This window comes from Grus americana, chromosome 1 (assembly GCF_028858705.1).
Source record: "Grus americana isolate bGruAme1 chromosome 1, bGruAme1.mat, whole genome shotgun sequence".
Classification (NCBI taxonomy): domain Eukaryota; kingdom Metazoa; phylum Chordata; class Aves; order Gruiformes; family Gruidae; genus Grus; species Grus americana.
The window spans coordinates 146,431,493-146,446,049 of NC_072852.1; the positions used below are offsets into that span (position 1 = coordinate 146,431,493).

At 44.7% G+C, this 14,557-nt stretch overlaps 1 protein-coding gene across 1 annotated transcript in view; it reads left to right on the forward strand.

Moving 5' to 3' along the window:
• Positions 1 to 2,309: 2,309 nt before the first annotated feature.
• Positions 2,310 to 14,557, forward strand: part of ATP10A (ATPase phospholipid transporting 10A (putative)) — a 117,639-nt gene continuing 105,391 nt past the window's right edge. The window contains exon 1 of the mRNA XM_054849282.1: positions 2,310 to 2,906. Within this exon, the coding sequence (XP_054705257.1) occupies positions 2,464 to 2,906 (443 nt within the window). The 5' untranslated portion in view covers positions 2,310 to 2,463. The remainder of the gene's footprint in view (positions 2,907 to 14,557) is intronic.

Genomic DNA, 14,557 nt, shown 5'->3' on the forward strand with positions numbered 1-14,557 from the left:
CAATATCACTAAGTCTAAGCACAATTCATCCCAGGTTAGGTTCTCCAAACTTGCCAATACGCAGGTGTTTTCCCTAAACAAGTACCTTAAGGGGTACGTCAGTATTTTTCTTTTCTTACCTTGACGTGAGCACTGTGATTGAAAGTTTAATATTACTACATATTCAAGCTAGAGGGACGTCCAGAGAAAAGATGAAGCCTGAACTGTGCTTGAGCTTCTGGGGGTTAACTAGAGCCCCACAAAACAGTGGGTTGCAGAGGTCGGCAGGTAAGCAGCCGAAAGGCCCAGGAACCTGCTTTTTGAAGTATCTGCAGGTGCCTGCCAGGAGCCCTCAAATGGGTGAAGCTCAGTTTCTGGGAATATCACAGAGTGATGCTGTGACTTCCTTATCCCATTTCAGCATTTCTGAAGAACAGGAAAAGGATTTTTGTTCACTGCAGCTTACCCACGAAGTTAACTCCAAGTGTAAGCAAGTTGGGAACTGGTTAATCAAGGCAAAAAATGGACACAAAAAATTAAAATTGGGAGGATTTTTGTCTCCTTTTTCTGTATGGGATAAGTAGTTTTTCCCTTATCAACAAAAGAACAGACTAAGGAAAAAAACCCAGGCCAATTCTCCCTTTTCCCCTTGCACAAACTAAAACCTTATTGTTTTCATATTCCAAGAGCTGGGAAACCCAGGATATCCCCGCTAGGTTTGCAGTATCATCAGAAGAGATGACAGCAGGACTGGTAAAGTGGCTTCACACAGTACCACTATCAGGCCATGTGCTGAATTAGCACTCACCTTGTGCCTCAGGGCCTGAAAGAGGTTCATAATTATCCACACATATTTAAAGGCAACTGCAAACATATTGCAAATGGGGGAAGGGAGGAGGAAGATACAGCAGCGTGTTATAGCTACAGGCTGTGAGATTCAGAGGTAATGGCTTTCACTTGTTGGTTTTCAGGGATTTCCTCATGGCAGCATCTGAGCTGTGGGACTAGGTAGTCTCCCCACAAGATGCCCCAGTCCTGTCCTGACCTCATATCAAGACTAGATGTGTAATACTTTATGCCTATTTTCCATGATAACAAGAAACCCACTGATGAGTATCAGGGGCTTGCTATTGTACTCCATACGATCCCACCTTGGGATACCACAGGATCAGGACCAAGGGTCTCACCACAAAATGCATCTGCGCTACAGTTCAGAAACAGCCTGAAGTGACCTGTGGTAGCCTTTTATGTTGCCTGAGGAATCCCACATTCAAAGGGTCTGCTCTTAAATCCCAACCTAAAGTGATGCTGCAAAGTCTTATGTCAAGTCCAGTAGCAATAATCTTCATTATTCTCACATTATTTGTTCTTTAAACATCTGCATACTTCTATTTGCTTTTGACTCTAGGCTAAGTCTTTCTATCTGAATTAGTCTTTTTTCTGTATTTGAAGTCTATCTATGAAGCCTTCCGCCTTCACCGGTAACTGCACCTCTCTCCAGAAAGTGCGGAGCGCGAACCTCAGAGCAAGAGGTAGGCATTTTCCTTCCCTCACTTGAAAGCTCTACCGCAAAGGAATCGAAAAATACACACAAAACCGAACGCACGACATAGCACACCGCCGCCTGGACGGGCGGGCCGGCACTTGCCATCAGAATCTCAATGTTGGTTGCCACCTTGGGGGTCGTCCCAAGCGCCGCGTCGGCCGCTGACTGAACTGAACCGGCGCGGGGAGTCAGGAGGCGTCGCGCTGTGTCGTCCGTGTTAAACGCGGCGACGGCTGCGGTCGTGGCACACGGTTTCAGTCAGCGAGCGGAGTACTTTGAAATGAGTCAGCTGATAAAAACTCCCGCCGGCCGCGGGACCTTGGATAAAGGCCGGTGCAGAGCCGCGAACGCTTCTCTGGAAATGTTTTTCTTTCTTATCCCCAAACCTCCTCCTCCCCACATGTAATGGAAAGTCAAAAGCAGACTATAAAATGTCACCCGCGGGTCTGCATCGTGGGGCCGAGGCCCCGTAGCCGAAGGTGCCGGCTGCCCGGCGGGGGGAGCGGGGCGGCGGCGCGGCCGTTGGGGCAGGCTGCGCGCGGAAGCGCCTCTCTCCGCTTCCCGCCGGCGGCCCCCGCGCGCCCCCTCCCCCGCGCGCCCCGCCAGCGGCCGCGCCATGGCGTACGGGACAGCGGCCGCCGCATCCCCCGCGCCCTGCGCCGGCCCGGGACCCGGCCAGCCAGCGGGACGGGGCGAGGCCCGCGGGAGGAGGGCTCGGCTCGCCGCCTGCCCACGTCTCCTCCCCGGCCGGGGAGGAGGAGAAAGCAAGGTCCCGGCAGAGCGGTTAAGAGAGGGTTTGAGAGAGCCCTCCTCCCCCCCCGGAGGGGAAGAGGAAAGGAGAGTCGTGGCGGGCGGTGGAGGATGATAACTTAGGGCCGTGCCTGGCGGTGGGAGCTGCCCGCGCTGCTCGGGCGAGGGCGGCTGGGAGGGCAGCAGCGATGTCCCAGGGCACGGCAGGAGGAGAGGGAGCGCCCCAGGTGCTGCCGGAGGGGAAGGAGAGGCAGAGAAAGAGGAGGCGGAGGAAGAAGAAGGAGAGTAAGACGCGGCTGGTGCGCTCCAACTTGCTGTTACCTGAGGCCGAGGTGGAGAAGTCCAAGAGGACGGTCCTGGCCAGCAACCGCCTCAAGACCACCAAGTACACGGTGCTCTCCTTCCTGCCCAAGAACCTCTTCGAGCAGTTCCACCGCCTGGCCAACGTCTACTTTGTGTTCATCGCGCTGCTCAACTTTGTGCCGGCTGTCAACGCTTTCCAGCCGGAGCTGGCCTTGGCCCCGGTCCTCTTCATCTTGGCGGTCACTGCCATCAAGGACCTGTGGGAGGATTACAGCCGCTACCGCTCCGACAAGGAGATCAACCACATGGAGTGCCTGGTGTACAGCAGGTGAGGTGGGGTGGGTGGGTACCGGAGACGGGGAGCGCCGCCGCGGCAGCCGGTGGTGGGGGCTTGGGCCAGTGAAGGTGTGGAAGCCGGGCAGTGAGCAGGTCCATTGTGGAGGGCTTTCCTTTCCACTCCAAGCGCAAAGAAACTTCCAGTTGTCCCTGGAGCTAACGTCTCCTATCTCTTTACTCAGAACTGCAGGAGTTCCTACAGTCCTGTACCTTCAGGTGAAAGCGAATCTGCTCTGATCGGTGGGGTCCCGCAGTAAATCACTGATTTATGAGTAAGCAACGTTTTTTATAGGTCTACACATACGATCCGGGCTTGTTAGTGTTCATGTTTTAAAGGAAGGACAGTGCATGGCCAAGCGAATGTAAGCGGCACAAGCAGTGTTTGATTTGCAGGCGTTTATGTGAACACTTCCCAGTGTGCGCGGTCAATTATACCATTGTATAGTTTCAGGCATTAATTTGGTTTTAGCAATATGAGACCTCACTCATGTAATCTGCTATTAAATCTTCACTGAGCAAAGGAAGGATAGAGGCCAGAGGCTTCTGCATTTGAGTTAGGACTGTGAGGTTTCATGACATGCGAATTAGCGAGCCTGAGCTATGTTTGCTTTTCTAAAGAATGAGGCAGTCTTTCCATTGAATGTTTACTTTTAAGTGAATGCTTTTTATTTATCGTCTGAAGTGTCATCACTCCCTGTGACTTCACTATTTCCCAGAGCTTGTGGATGGAGCATTAGGTCATTTATCTCCTGTATATTTATTATTATTTTTTTAATTATTTGGGCTATACATTTAGACCATGGCCTTGGTATCTGTAAATCAGACTGAAATTACTTTTGCGCCAACATTTTTATGCTCAGAATCCAGCTTTACAGAATTTTTCGTTTGCTTTTCTCTCAGTACCAGAGAGTCATCTCGTAGTAGCTAAGGCTAAGGTTTTCTGGGGACTGAGAGAAGAATGTATTTTCCAAGAGAGCAGATTTTAGTTCTCTTTCCAATGCTTCTAAGTCTTAACAGAAACGAAACACGTGCCAAGAAGCTTACACTCTGATTCCACAGGCTGTCTGGGAGGGGTCCTCTAGGCTGACGCAAGCACTGAGGCAGAGAGCAACTCTCCTATTGCAAGAAAGGCATGTGAAAAAAAAATATAAAATGTTAAAAAGAACTCGGAGTAGGCTGCATTTTCAACATCAGCAGACTCATCTTGTTATTTCATATCACACAAGAAATCTCGCCCTGGGATATTCCCCCACCAGGAGATATGTATGCATGGGAACACAAGTAAAATGGCCTTATTTCTGTAAACTAAACGGAAAATAACCTAGCCAAATCAGACACGTAGGCATTGCTAACCTAAGGCTGTGCCTACCACCTTGCTTGTCTGTAGTTGTCCCTAACTCTGAACACTTCTGGCATTGAGGGAGATGGGTGGCAGGAGGGCTGCTAAGGGCCTATTCTTCAGTTAGGTAAAACAGTGCTAATAAGGATGGTTAATCTAGCCTTTACCAAACAAAATCAGTTGAGCAATAAGCTCCTGTGTCTCCTATGTTGAAGAGAAGCAGAAAGTACCTGTTGCACAAGCTGCTCAAAATACTAACAAATACTGGTACTGGGATATTAATTCTGGAATGTTTCTATCCCCTGCAATTTTCCATATCCCTCTCTGCTGTCAAAAAAGTAGATGTGACTATGAGAAGAGGTGTATCTTTGGTGTTAATATAACTTGTGGTCTTTTGGGAGTCCCTGCAACGTGCACTACCCTTTGTACTGCTTATGCTGTGCCAGAGTAAAAGTCAGAATGGTTCCTTTCACTGCAGTGTGGATTACCATTGAGTGACACACAGATTAATTTGGGAGTAGTTTGCCTTTGCATTTGCATCAAAGCCTAATCCCTGTGGGGCAGCGAACATGGAAGTTTAGGAACTCCGTCACCTGTTGCAGCACAGCTTTGTGGCTAGGAGCAGAACTGAACGATGCGCCCTTACAGCCCTCTGCAGAAGCCTAGTCCCCAGTAGCGGCTTACCTATCTTCCACCTTCCAGCAGTCCTAGGAAAAACTCCCCTCCCACAGATAAAAAAGAAAAACAAAACAGGAGGCTAAAATAATTTGCTTATATGTTTTTAATCTGCCCAATTTTTCTTCTTTTTTAGCCTTTTTTAAACTTCAGCAAGTCACCTTTTTGAACATCCCCCAGCCTCAGTGAGTGAGATGAGACTAGAAACTTGCTATTTTTGGAGATGAAAACTAAGATTCTCACGAACTTGAGTGACAGGGAACCAAGATTGAGAGATTTGTATCGAGGTCATGAAAGTCACTGGGCGTGAGTTCAGAAAAGCTGTTTTCTCAGAAAGGTGTCATGCCAGGAGAAACAAAAGTGATCGGATGTGACTTTGTTTCCTTAGACTCTTTGTTTCTGGAAAAATATTGAAGTATAAATGTCACATAAGGAAGTAATAATTGGCAGCTTTTCTCCCTACATCCGTTTCTGATCACTTTATCAGTTTTACTACCTTTTAACCAAGCTAGACCGTCTTTCTCTCTTCCCCGCTCTGCCACTTCCTTGTGGTGTCGTGGAGGCAGACTTTGATGTAAATGCTGTCCTCGATAGAGATGCTTCTGTAGGCAGGGCAGGTTAATGAACATAACTACAGTCGTGTGCTCCCCTAGGGCTGCCAGAGAGCAGTGACTCTTCTCTTGCTGGTCAGTACTTTGTAGCTCTGAAAGAGGCCTTCTGCGAGACGGGATGTATCCTAGTGCCAGGGTGGTCCTCTGCGCTGTGGTGGGCTCCCTTTCCTGCCAGCCTCCCACACAGCTGCAAGACAGCCGCCTCAAACCTGGTCTACAGCGTTCAAACACAGGCTACAGCAAATGACAGCGAATTACATCAGTCAGCAACTTGAGACAGGGACTTTTGCTTCACAGGAGCAGAGAAAAGCCCTTTATCGCATGTTATATACTGTTTAGTGACCAAGATAAGATTCAAATCAGGCCCTGTGTGTTCTGTCTTATATCCTCCATGTGCTGCTTTCCTGGCTGCTGAAGTACGTGTCCCCTGGTAGATACGAGCCACAATTAATGATGTGAGATCTACAGGACAGCAATAAAGCAGGGGTAGGCAGGGCCTGCTGCTACTCAGGCCAGCTCATCAGGAGGAGGTTCAAAAGCATGCAAGCACTGTCCACTGCGAGGTTCTCTGGAACAGCCTACACAGGCAGATCATGTCAGTGATCTGATGTGGGGGAAAATACTGTTCTGCTATGCTGACTGCTTGACAGCTGGTGCGCAGGCTAGGCCTTCTTCCTCCCGCCTGCCCAGTGGTGTGGACTCAGATGACCCATTCTCATACAGCCATTGCTGAATCAATGACTCAGTGGCTCATAGTTGGCAACACTTATTGGATGATAGAACAGCAAAGGATGATGCAAACTAAAGAAAAAAGCTGAAGAGAGATGCAGCTTGTTTTTGCAGAAAGAAGACAGCTTTCATTTAGAAATTCTGGATGTTCTGGAGAGTCCCTCAAAAGATACTGCTTTCGAGAGTCAGATGGTAGAAAGGGAAAAGACCCAATTCTTTGAATAAATTGAAAGAAGTTGTTGAGTTTGAATTGGCAGTGTGTGTCGCAGAGTGAAACACACTGGAGAATTGCAGACTTGTGTTGCTCTGTGATGGAGTTTGCAGGTCCGCCTGTAAGAGCAGTCAGGGTCTTCATAGGTAAAGAGGGAAGGTTTCTTAGCCAAGAGAAGTTAATAGGGCCTCTCTCTGGAGGCCTTTAAGGGCATTTCTCCTGTTTCGCAATACTGAGGAAATTAGGCACTTTATGAGGACAGTTTCACAGGTCACCTAGAATTTAGATTCAGTGCAGGTGCTTAAGTTAGGAATGCTGGATCACAGCCAAAACTCATTCTTAGTTGGTTTAAATGCAGGAAAGTTACAAAGGCATTAGAGCCCTGCCTGCAGAAGATTGTTCAGTGTGCATAACCTTTGCAAACCTGTGATCATCTTAGTCTCCTTTCTTTGTTCCTCTTCCTCATTTCCATCACCCAGGGATGGAGGTTGAAGACTGGAGATTACAAATTTGCAATCTTAACGATGAAATCTTGTTTGGCTAGTTACTTTTCTGAGTTACTATCTTGGACTTAGAGGATGGGAAGGTGATTTTTTCTTTGCAGTTACTGTCCTCCAGTGCTCACTAGCTCTGGCTGGAGTTGTGGGTCGCACATGTAAATGCTTGCTCCAGATAATTCCAGGATGCACACATTGCTGCCACTGTTAAATATTTGATAGAACTCAATTTGTCACTGGAGCAGATGTGTTAAAACTCTTCTAAGCAGGGTCTTTGTTTTCAGTGTGCTGTTACAAAGTATGGTATACATTTACATGGTATGTAAATAGAAGATGAATAGTGATAACTACAATCACAACAAATAATGGCATTCGTCCAGCAGGGAATTACATTTTGTTACTGACTCAGTGCTGTGTTGGTGAAATAATCTCTGCTAACATTTTTCTAGGAGCCTTATGTTCAAAACCAAAGGGCTTTGCTTTTTAATTCCACTCTCTAACTCCTGCTGTGTCCATTGAAGAGTATTGCTAAAGAGTGTAATGGTGTCGCATACTGATCAGAGAGTGATAACAGCTTCTTCTGTCAACCTGTGACTTAGAAAATCCATGACAAATTGGTATTTACGACCAGATATTTGTCTATCCTGAGGTGTGGAAAATGTTTCATGGGGCACTCAGACAGCTATCAAAGCAGGCTGTTTTACATTAAATGTTAATTTCTTTCTGCAAAACTCAAGAGGAGGAGAGAAGAGAGTTTGATGTGGGCAATGTGTTTCATACAATTTCCAAAATACGCTCCTTTCTTCCTCTCCTCTGTCAACCAGTCAGTGAAAGCAATTCCAGCCTTGGAGAAAAAAATATACAGCAGCGTTACCAAATCCTCACAAGGGCACAGCAGATCCCACTCATGGCCTCTAAAATAGCCACATGATGACTTGCCCTGCAACCACTTCATTTCCTAGGTGCCTTATTTTGCTGGCAACACCAGTCTTTGGGGAGTTCGACTGCGATTATCTCCCACTGCTACCCAAATAGACCGTAGTAGCTTCTTGTCCCAAAACATGCTGGCAGGCTAAGACATTTCTCACCAGAAGAAATAAGCTTGTCTCATCCCTTCCAGAACACAAATGTCATTACATGTGACTCAAAAGGAAACTACCTGGGATTACTCAGTTTCCTCTGTGAGTGAGCTTGGTGCAAAGAAAGCCGAAAGCAAAAAAGTAGCGGTCTGAATCTGTTGGTGAAGTCAGTGTTCCCTCGAGTTTCAGAGAGGTGTGGCTCTGATCCTGTTACTGTGTCTTTGTCCTTTGCTTCAGTTTGGGCCTGGCTGGCAGTGAGTAAAACTCACTGGGAGATGTAATAGAGGGTCTTCTGTTACACTGATAGGGAGCAATTTAATTCGGTAGTTTATCCTAGTAGCGAAGATTGTCTGTGCTAATCTTCTGAGATGTGGCCAGCTGCAATGAACAGGAGAACCCATCTGTCCAACTATACATATGCAGTTTATTTGCTATTCAGTGTAGAGCAAATTTTCTAAGTGCCTGAGCTTCACTATTGGAAAAGAAAAATGCTTGCCTCTTATTACTAAGGCCTTTCATTTGTATAGGATGTCATGAGAGCAGTTGTAGGCTGTTTCACATGCCTCTGGCTAACTGCCAAAGAAGATACTGTTAATCACCACTGAAAGACCTAGCGATGTCTCCAAATTAATTTTTGCAGATACATGCTGCACTCTGGAGAGACTGCTCGTGTTAAGCAGACCCCAGCCCAGAACCATAGGGGGCCACCTTGTGCACGGATCTATTTGCTCTCGTGTGTTGGTATTGAGACCATGATTATTGCTACAGGTGGCCAAAAGAGGAATAATAGATCTTCTTGATTCTGTCAGAGTACATTTTCAAAGAAACTATACAAGAGGAAAGAATAACTTGTATTATTCAACTCTGCCTGATACTGTGATTCCAGATTCCACCTTCCACGTGTCATCTAGTCAGCAGAACTGAAAACAAGAATTGAAACCCCTGACAACCATGCTATAGGTGAATGTTTTATAGAACTGCTTGTTAGCTAGCATGGCATAACCTAGCCAGGGCATTCCTCCCGCTAGCAGACCAGTGCTACAGAAGTACTTATTAGAGTAGTGCTCTCAAGCTCTGTCTGGGAGGCCTTCATTTTACTATAGGAATGTTGGAGGACTCCAGGGAATGAAGAAGACTTAAATGGCTTCTTGTGGTTTTTCCTCCTCCTTCTGACTAATGTTGGCTGATAAGGAAGATGAAAATAGAGAAAGAAGGAGGCTCCCTGCCACTGGCCAGGACTTACTCTGATGCCTCATCCAGGTTTGCAAAACCCTTATGGATGGGCAGGCTTCCTACCTCGATGCAGCAGCAGGAGAAGTCCAAGTGCCAGATCTCCCCTTACTATGTAATTCAGCATGCTCACCATTTGCAGGTAGTTGCTCTGCCCAAGAGCAGTCTAAGAGGTGCCTCTCCACTCCTCCTGCAACACTAGGCCTTGTGGGTGTGTGGAGCCTTTGTGTATATACACAGTAGGGGCAATGCAGCTGGCAAGCCAATGCGCAGGATCAGGGTTATGCTCAATTTGCAGGATTTATGCTGTGCAGGCTTGGTTTTAGCAACCACATATATTGGGAGCAATTAAGTACATGAAAAGCAGAACAATTTGCTTCACTTCACATAGTTGGGGAGGCAAACTAGCTTCCACGGCTTACCTTCAGCCTCAGTGTTTTCACTTGGTAGTTGGCACTAATGCAACTATGTCAGTGGCCAGTTATGTTTGTTACTCAGAAGCGATCCACAGCAGAAACACGTTCCAAACCCTGCTGCTACCCTGCAGTAATACACTCTGCCTGACCTTGTCTCGCCAGGATGTGGAGGCAAGACAGTGGGAGTCTCCACACACTAGGCCAGGGAGAGTGCATTTCAGTGAATGGCATAGCCATAAAGTGAGAAGCCAAGTCAATGCTAAAAGCCAGGACACTGACCTCTTACTGATAAATTTGCGTAGGTATGGGCAGCAGCTTCCTCTGATGTATGTCAAGCACAAAAGTTGGCCCACGTGCAAAATACAGCCACAACACAAATGTGTGAAAGACACTAACTTACAGTTTTTCCTAGGTGCTTGTGGTGGTGTGGAGGGAACAGGAGGTGCAAAGGGTGTGACAGTGACATCCTGTCCCAGGAGCTTGAATGGCGCTAATATTGAACTCAACTGAGGAAATGTACATTTACAAATATATCTTTGATTCTGAAGGATTTGATAAAGCAATCCTTAGACTTAGTTTGAGGAAGATAACCTGCATGTTTCAGAATGAGTTGGTTTAATCTTTACTGTGTGTCCAGCAAGTGGGAAGGAGTTCAGACTAAGAGCTTACTGTGCCTGCGAGATGTGAACTGAGAGAAACAACTTTCTCTCTTTTACTATTTCTAGGATATAGCTACATAGCCTGTCCACAGAAAGCTGGTAGCCACCCACCTAATAGGGTGTTCTCTCCTGTGGACTGCTGAGGATATCTAATCCTTATAAGCTGGCAAACCACCACCTAGTTCTTTTCTCCAACAGGAGCAATGTTTTATTCAGTTTTGAGACTGTTGCAGGTAAAGATCTCTGCCATGGTCAGCCTATGTTGTTAAAGCCATGTTGGTCAAAGGACAGTCTTGAACTGGCAAGGCATGCATTTTAGGGGTGAGAAACATCTGCCATCTCCTCTGCTATTTTATTACAATTTTATTCTTGTCTGATTACAGTTTCTCTAGAGTGACAAATAGGCCAGTCTCTCTGGTGCAGCAGCCAACATTTGCATCATGCCCAGTCATTTCATAAACCCAGACTCTGCTGGAGATTTGTTATAATAGGCATGGAGGTCACTTGTTTTGTTTTTATGTTCTGGTTGCCTGGAAATACTGACCTACTTCAAGGAAGAGTTTAAATGTTTGACTGACAACTGCACTCCAGTTCTTATATATCTGTGCTATTATATTAACACTGAGGGTGTGAACACCGTTGCAGAATATTTGGTATTTCTGTAGTTTTGATGGACCTTTTGGAGACAAAGTCTGTTATGAAGTGACAGCATTTGTAACCATAGCTCTTCACCTTTGTATGTTATCTTATGCTTCCTAGGCTTTTCCTAGGTTGCACAGGTGTATGCCTATATGTTTGCCCCTTGTCTGTTCACCTTCCCGCCTTCCAGTAACAACTTGAATATGCCTGTTTCAGCTATGTTAGCTGATTTTGCTTGTTCACTAACAACTTGTTGGGCAGTTGTGAAATCTCCCAAAATACTGAGGCCAACACATAAAGTGCTGAACAGCAGTCACCTAAATACAACTGTGAGCACGTTCAGAATCTCTCAAAATCCAGACATGGAGTAAGATGCCTCAGAAGAGATGCCAGTGCACAAATTTTAGCAGGCAGATTTAGCAGCCAAACTTTTAAAGATGCATGAAGTTCAGTAAATGCATTAGAAAGATGTAATCTATTTTGAGCAAAAGTAGATTATAAGAAATAAAATGTAATCCACTCAAGTCTGATCTTGCAGTTGTAGTGCATTATTTTTGTGGGGGGCCATACTTATATTTGGGGATTCAGATGCTTTCTGTATTTTCACCCTTTTTAGAATTCCCATGGTCTCATTGTCATTTCCCCTGGCTATACTTCCCTCTTTGCCGTCCACCTGCAAAACTGTGAAGCAAAAGCCTGATCTTACACAATTTACCAGAATAATGATATATATTGTTTTTATCTACACTCTTGAGAGCATTTTGATCTTCCTTCCATCACTATCATATGTTCATATTTTATCAGAGACGCTTGGATAGCAGTGCCAGTCTCCTGATAGACAAGTTGATTTGCGTCTTAACTTTTCTGCATATGCCATTAGTTGTCCTCCCTGTGAACAATAGTGAGCCACTGATAGTAGCTGGCTGGCAGGAAGCCCTCTCAAGTGCTAATTAGGTTCTCTCTGACCTGACAAGCCTATTTCCTGAAGGAGTTTATCAAGTTTTTTCGGGGACGTGAGGTGAGATTTATTTCACATTGCTTTTAGCTAAAAGGTATGTATCCAGTCTGACCAAGTCATCTATACTGCTGCCACAGTCAGTGGAGAGCATTGAATGGTTTGTGCAGTTTATTTCAGACACTTAACCTTAGCTTAGTTTGAATCAGGAGTACCTCTCTCCAGTGATGATACAGGTGAAGCAGAACTAGATGACTTGCTTATACAGCTAAGTTCAGGTAAGATGAATCCTGTTAGTAAACTCAGAGGGGATAGATTTTAACTCCTGTTAATGCTTCATATGATTTTGGGGCTGTAGAAGAGTAGCCTGTCCTGCTCAACATATTTAATGACTTATTTAAGAACTATGCTTTGAGAATCACAGATGCAAGTATGTTCACCTGTTGGGTGAAGGGGATAACCCAGGATTCACTGTTTCATCTCCTGCCACATTCTGCCTTCAGCATTAGCCATTAACATGTTGTTCATACTTGCGAAATTATTTATATCATTTATATATGTGTTGAGAAACAATGTAAGAGATGAGTTCTTTTCAATAAATAATTTTCCTCTTTGAATAACTGATTATATTTGCATTTCTGTGGAGTTTTTCAGGCTGCCCACATAATGTGAGGAATCTTGATATTTTGAGATGTTATTTCCTCTTTAACCTCAGATGCAGCTTTTGGGGAGGAGTGTTGAAATATAAGGTAGGAGGTTCCTAATTCTGCTTTCTTCTGTTTGTCTGGATGTACCTAAATATTAAGTCAACTAAAACTACTTTTCAAGCTGCGTCTCTTAAAATGCAGACAGCAGTTGTGTGTTTGACATAATCATGGCTGTCACAAGAGTGAAAGCGTTGCTTCACTGTCAGGTGTCTCACAAATATCACATACGGCTATTGGGCTTATGTTTTAAGTCCAGTAGGATAGATGTTAAAACCTGCAAGGGATATTGCTAGGTGATCAGGGATTGAATCAGAGGGATCAATGGTGAAATTATTCTGCTGATTTTGAGTATCATTGATTTACTCTTGGTTGCCAATTTCTATGCTGAAATTTTAGTTCCTGTCCGTACGGGACCACGGGCACTGCAGACGTACCATGTAGCCGTATAAGAGGTGCAGCACTGTAAGATGTCATGCCTCGGTTTGCTATCTTGAAAGTCCTAAATTCTGTTCATCTGATTGCAGCATTTGACACTCTGCTCTTTCTGATTGTTTAGGCTTAAATATACTGTCTCCTATTGGGTTTTTCTTGCATATGTGTCTCATTTATTTTCAGTGCAGTTCCCTGTGTCTGTCTGCTTTTTGTGACAGGATCATGGTTGTGTGTGGGAGCTCCTATTTCTGTCAGATCCTGTGGGAGCTTTCCAAAATGCAAGTTCAACAGAAAAGCGGTACCATAGCTGAGCCAACCATCAGTCTAGCGGTGCTGATTTTTAATCTGCCGCACCCATTTTCCAGGAGTCCAGTTTAAAGTCCGTTGCAGCCCTTCTCATGGACTGAACAATCCATGATATCCCCTCGGTTTGAGGAATACCACAGTGGACTCAATTTTTTAAGTTCTACCATGATATACAATAAACTTGACTTATTAGCAGTGAATTAGCTTTTCTTCCTGGAGTGGGACATCTACCAGCTCATGCCAGAAAAATATGTGTAAAATCTGTAAGACCCGTCTACCAAAGAATATTGCAGCATAAGATCCTCAGCCTGACAGTGTATCGCTATGCACAGAGCTAACAAACACAGCTAGCACTGAAATGTAGTCTAGGATGAAAAGTCAACAACCAGTGGAGTTTGTGTATTTGCCAAGTGTTTGGTTGTTGATGTGTTTTTTATTTTGGTTTTTTTTTGTGTTTTGTTTTTTCTTCCAGTTAATAAGCCAGGTAGAAATTATCAGTTATTACTCCAGTTTCAAAACTGTTAAAGAATCAGTCTGATCATTACCGATCTCCCTAAAGATAAAACTTAGCAGAAAAATTAAGTCCAAAACATTTATTCCTTTTTCAGACAGAAGTACTGAAGAAGAATCTAGCATTATAAAGACAGACATAGTGTCTTTTAAGCACATACAGTGTCTCTACCTTTTATAGCCTTTGTTCAGCATTTTAGTTAAGAATTCTCTAAAATTCCCCATGGCTATTTTAAATTCAATCCTCCTTGGAATGCAGGGAGCAGAAGAGAAGGAGGAGAGTTCCTGAGTTTATTTTCAATGGCATTTGGTTTGGCTTGGAGGATTTTTATAATGCTAATTTGGTCCTTGCATATTAATTCATGTTCTTCCTCTGCTGCTCCTAAATTGGAAACTTTCCATTTTACATCTGGCAATCTTGTCCTCAGTTGTTTAACCTTTATGCTTTATCACTAGAAATAGCTGTTTTGTGCAATGAATCCAGCCTCCTAGTCATAATAACATTCCCTTCAGCAACTTCTAGAAAGGTTTTGGGGTTTGTTTTTTTGTTTCGTTTTTTAACCACTATTTACATTTACAGAAAGCAGGCCCGAGTTGATGGTGCTGCAGCTTATCAAAAAGCTTTAAGCAAGAAAAATACATGTTCTT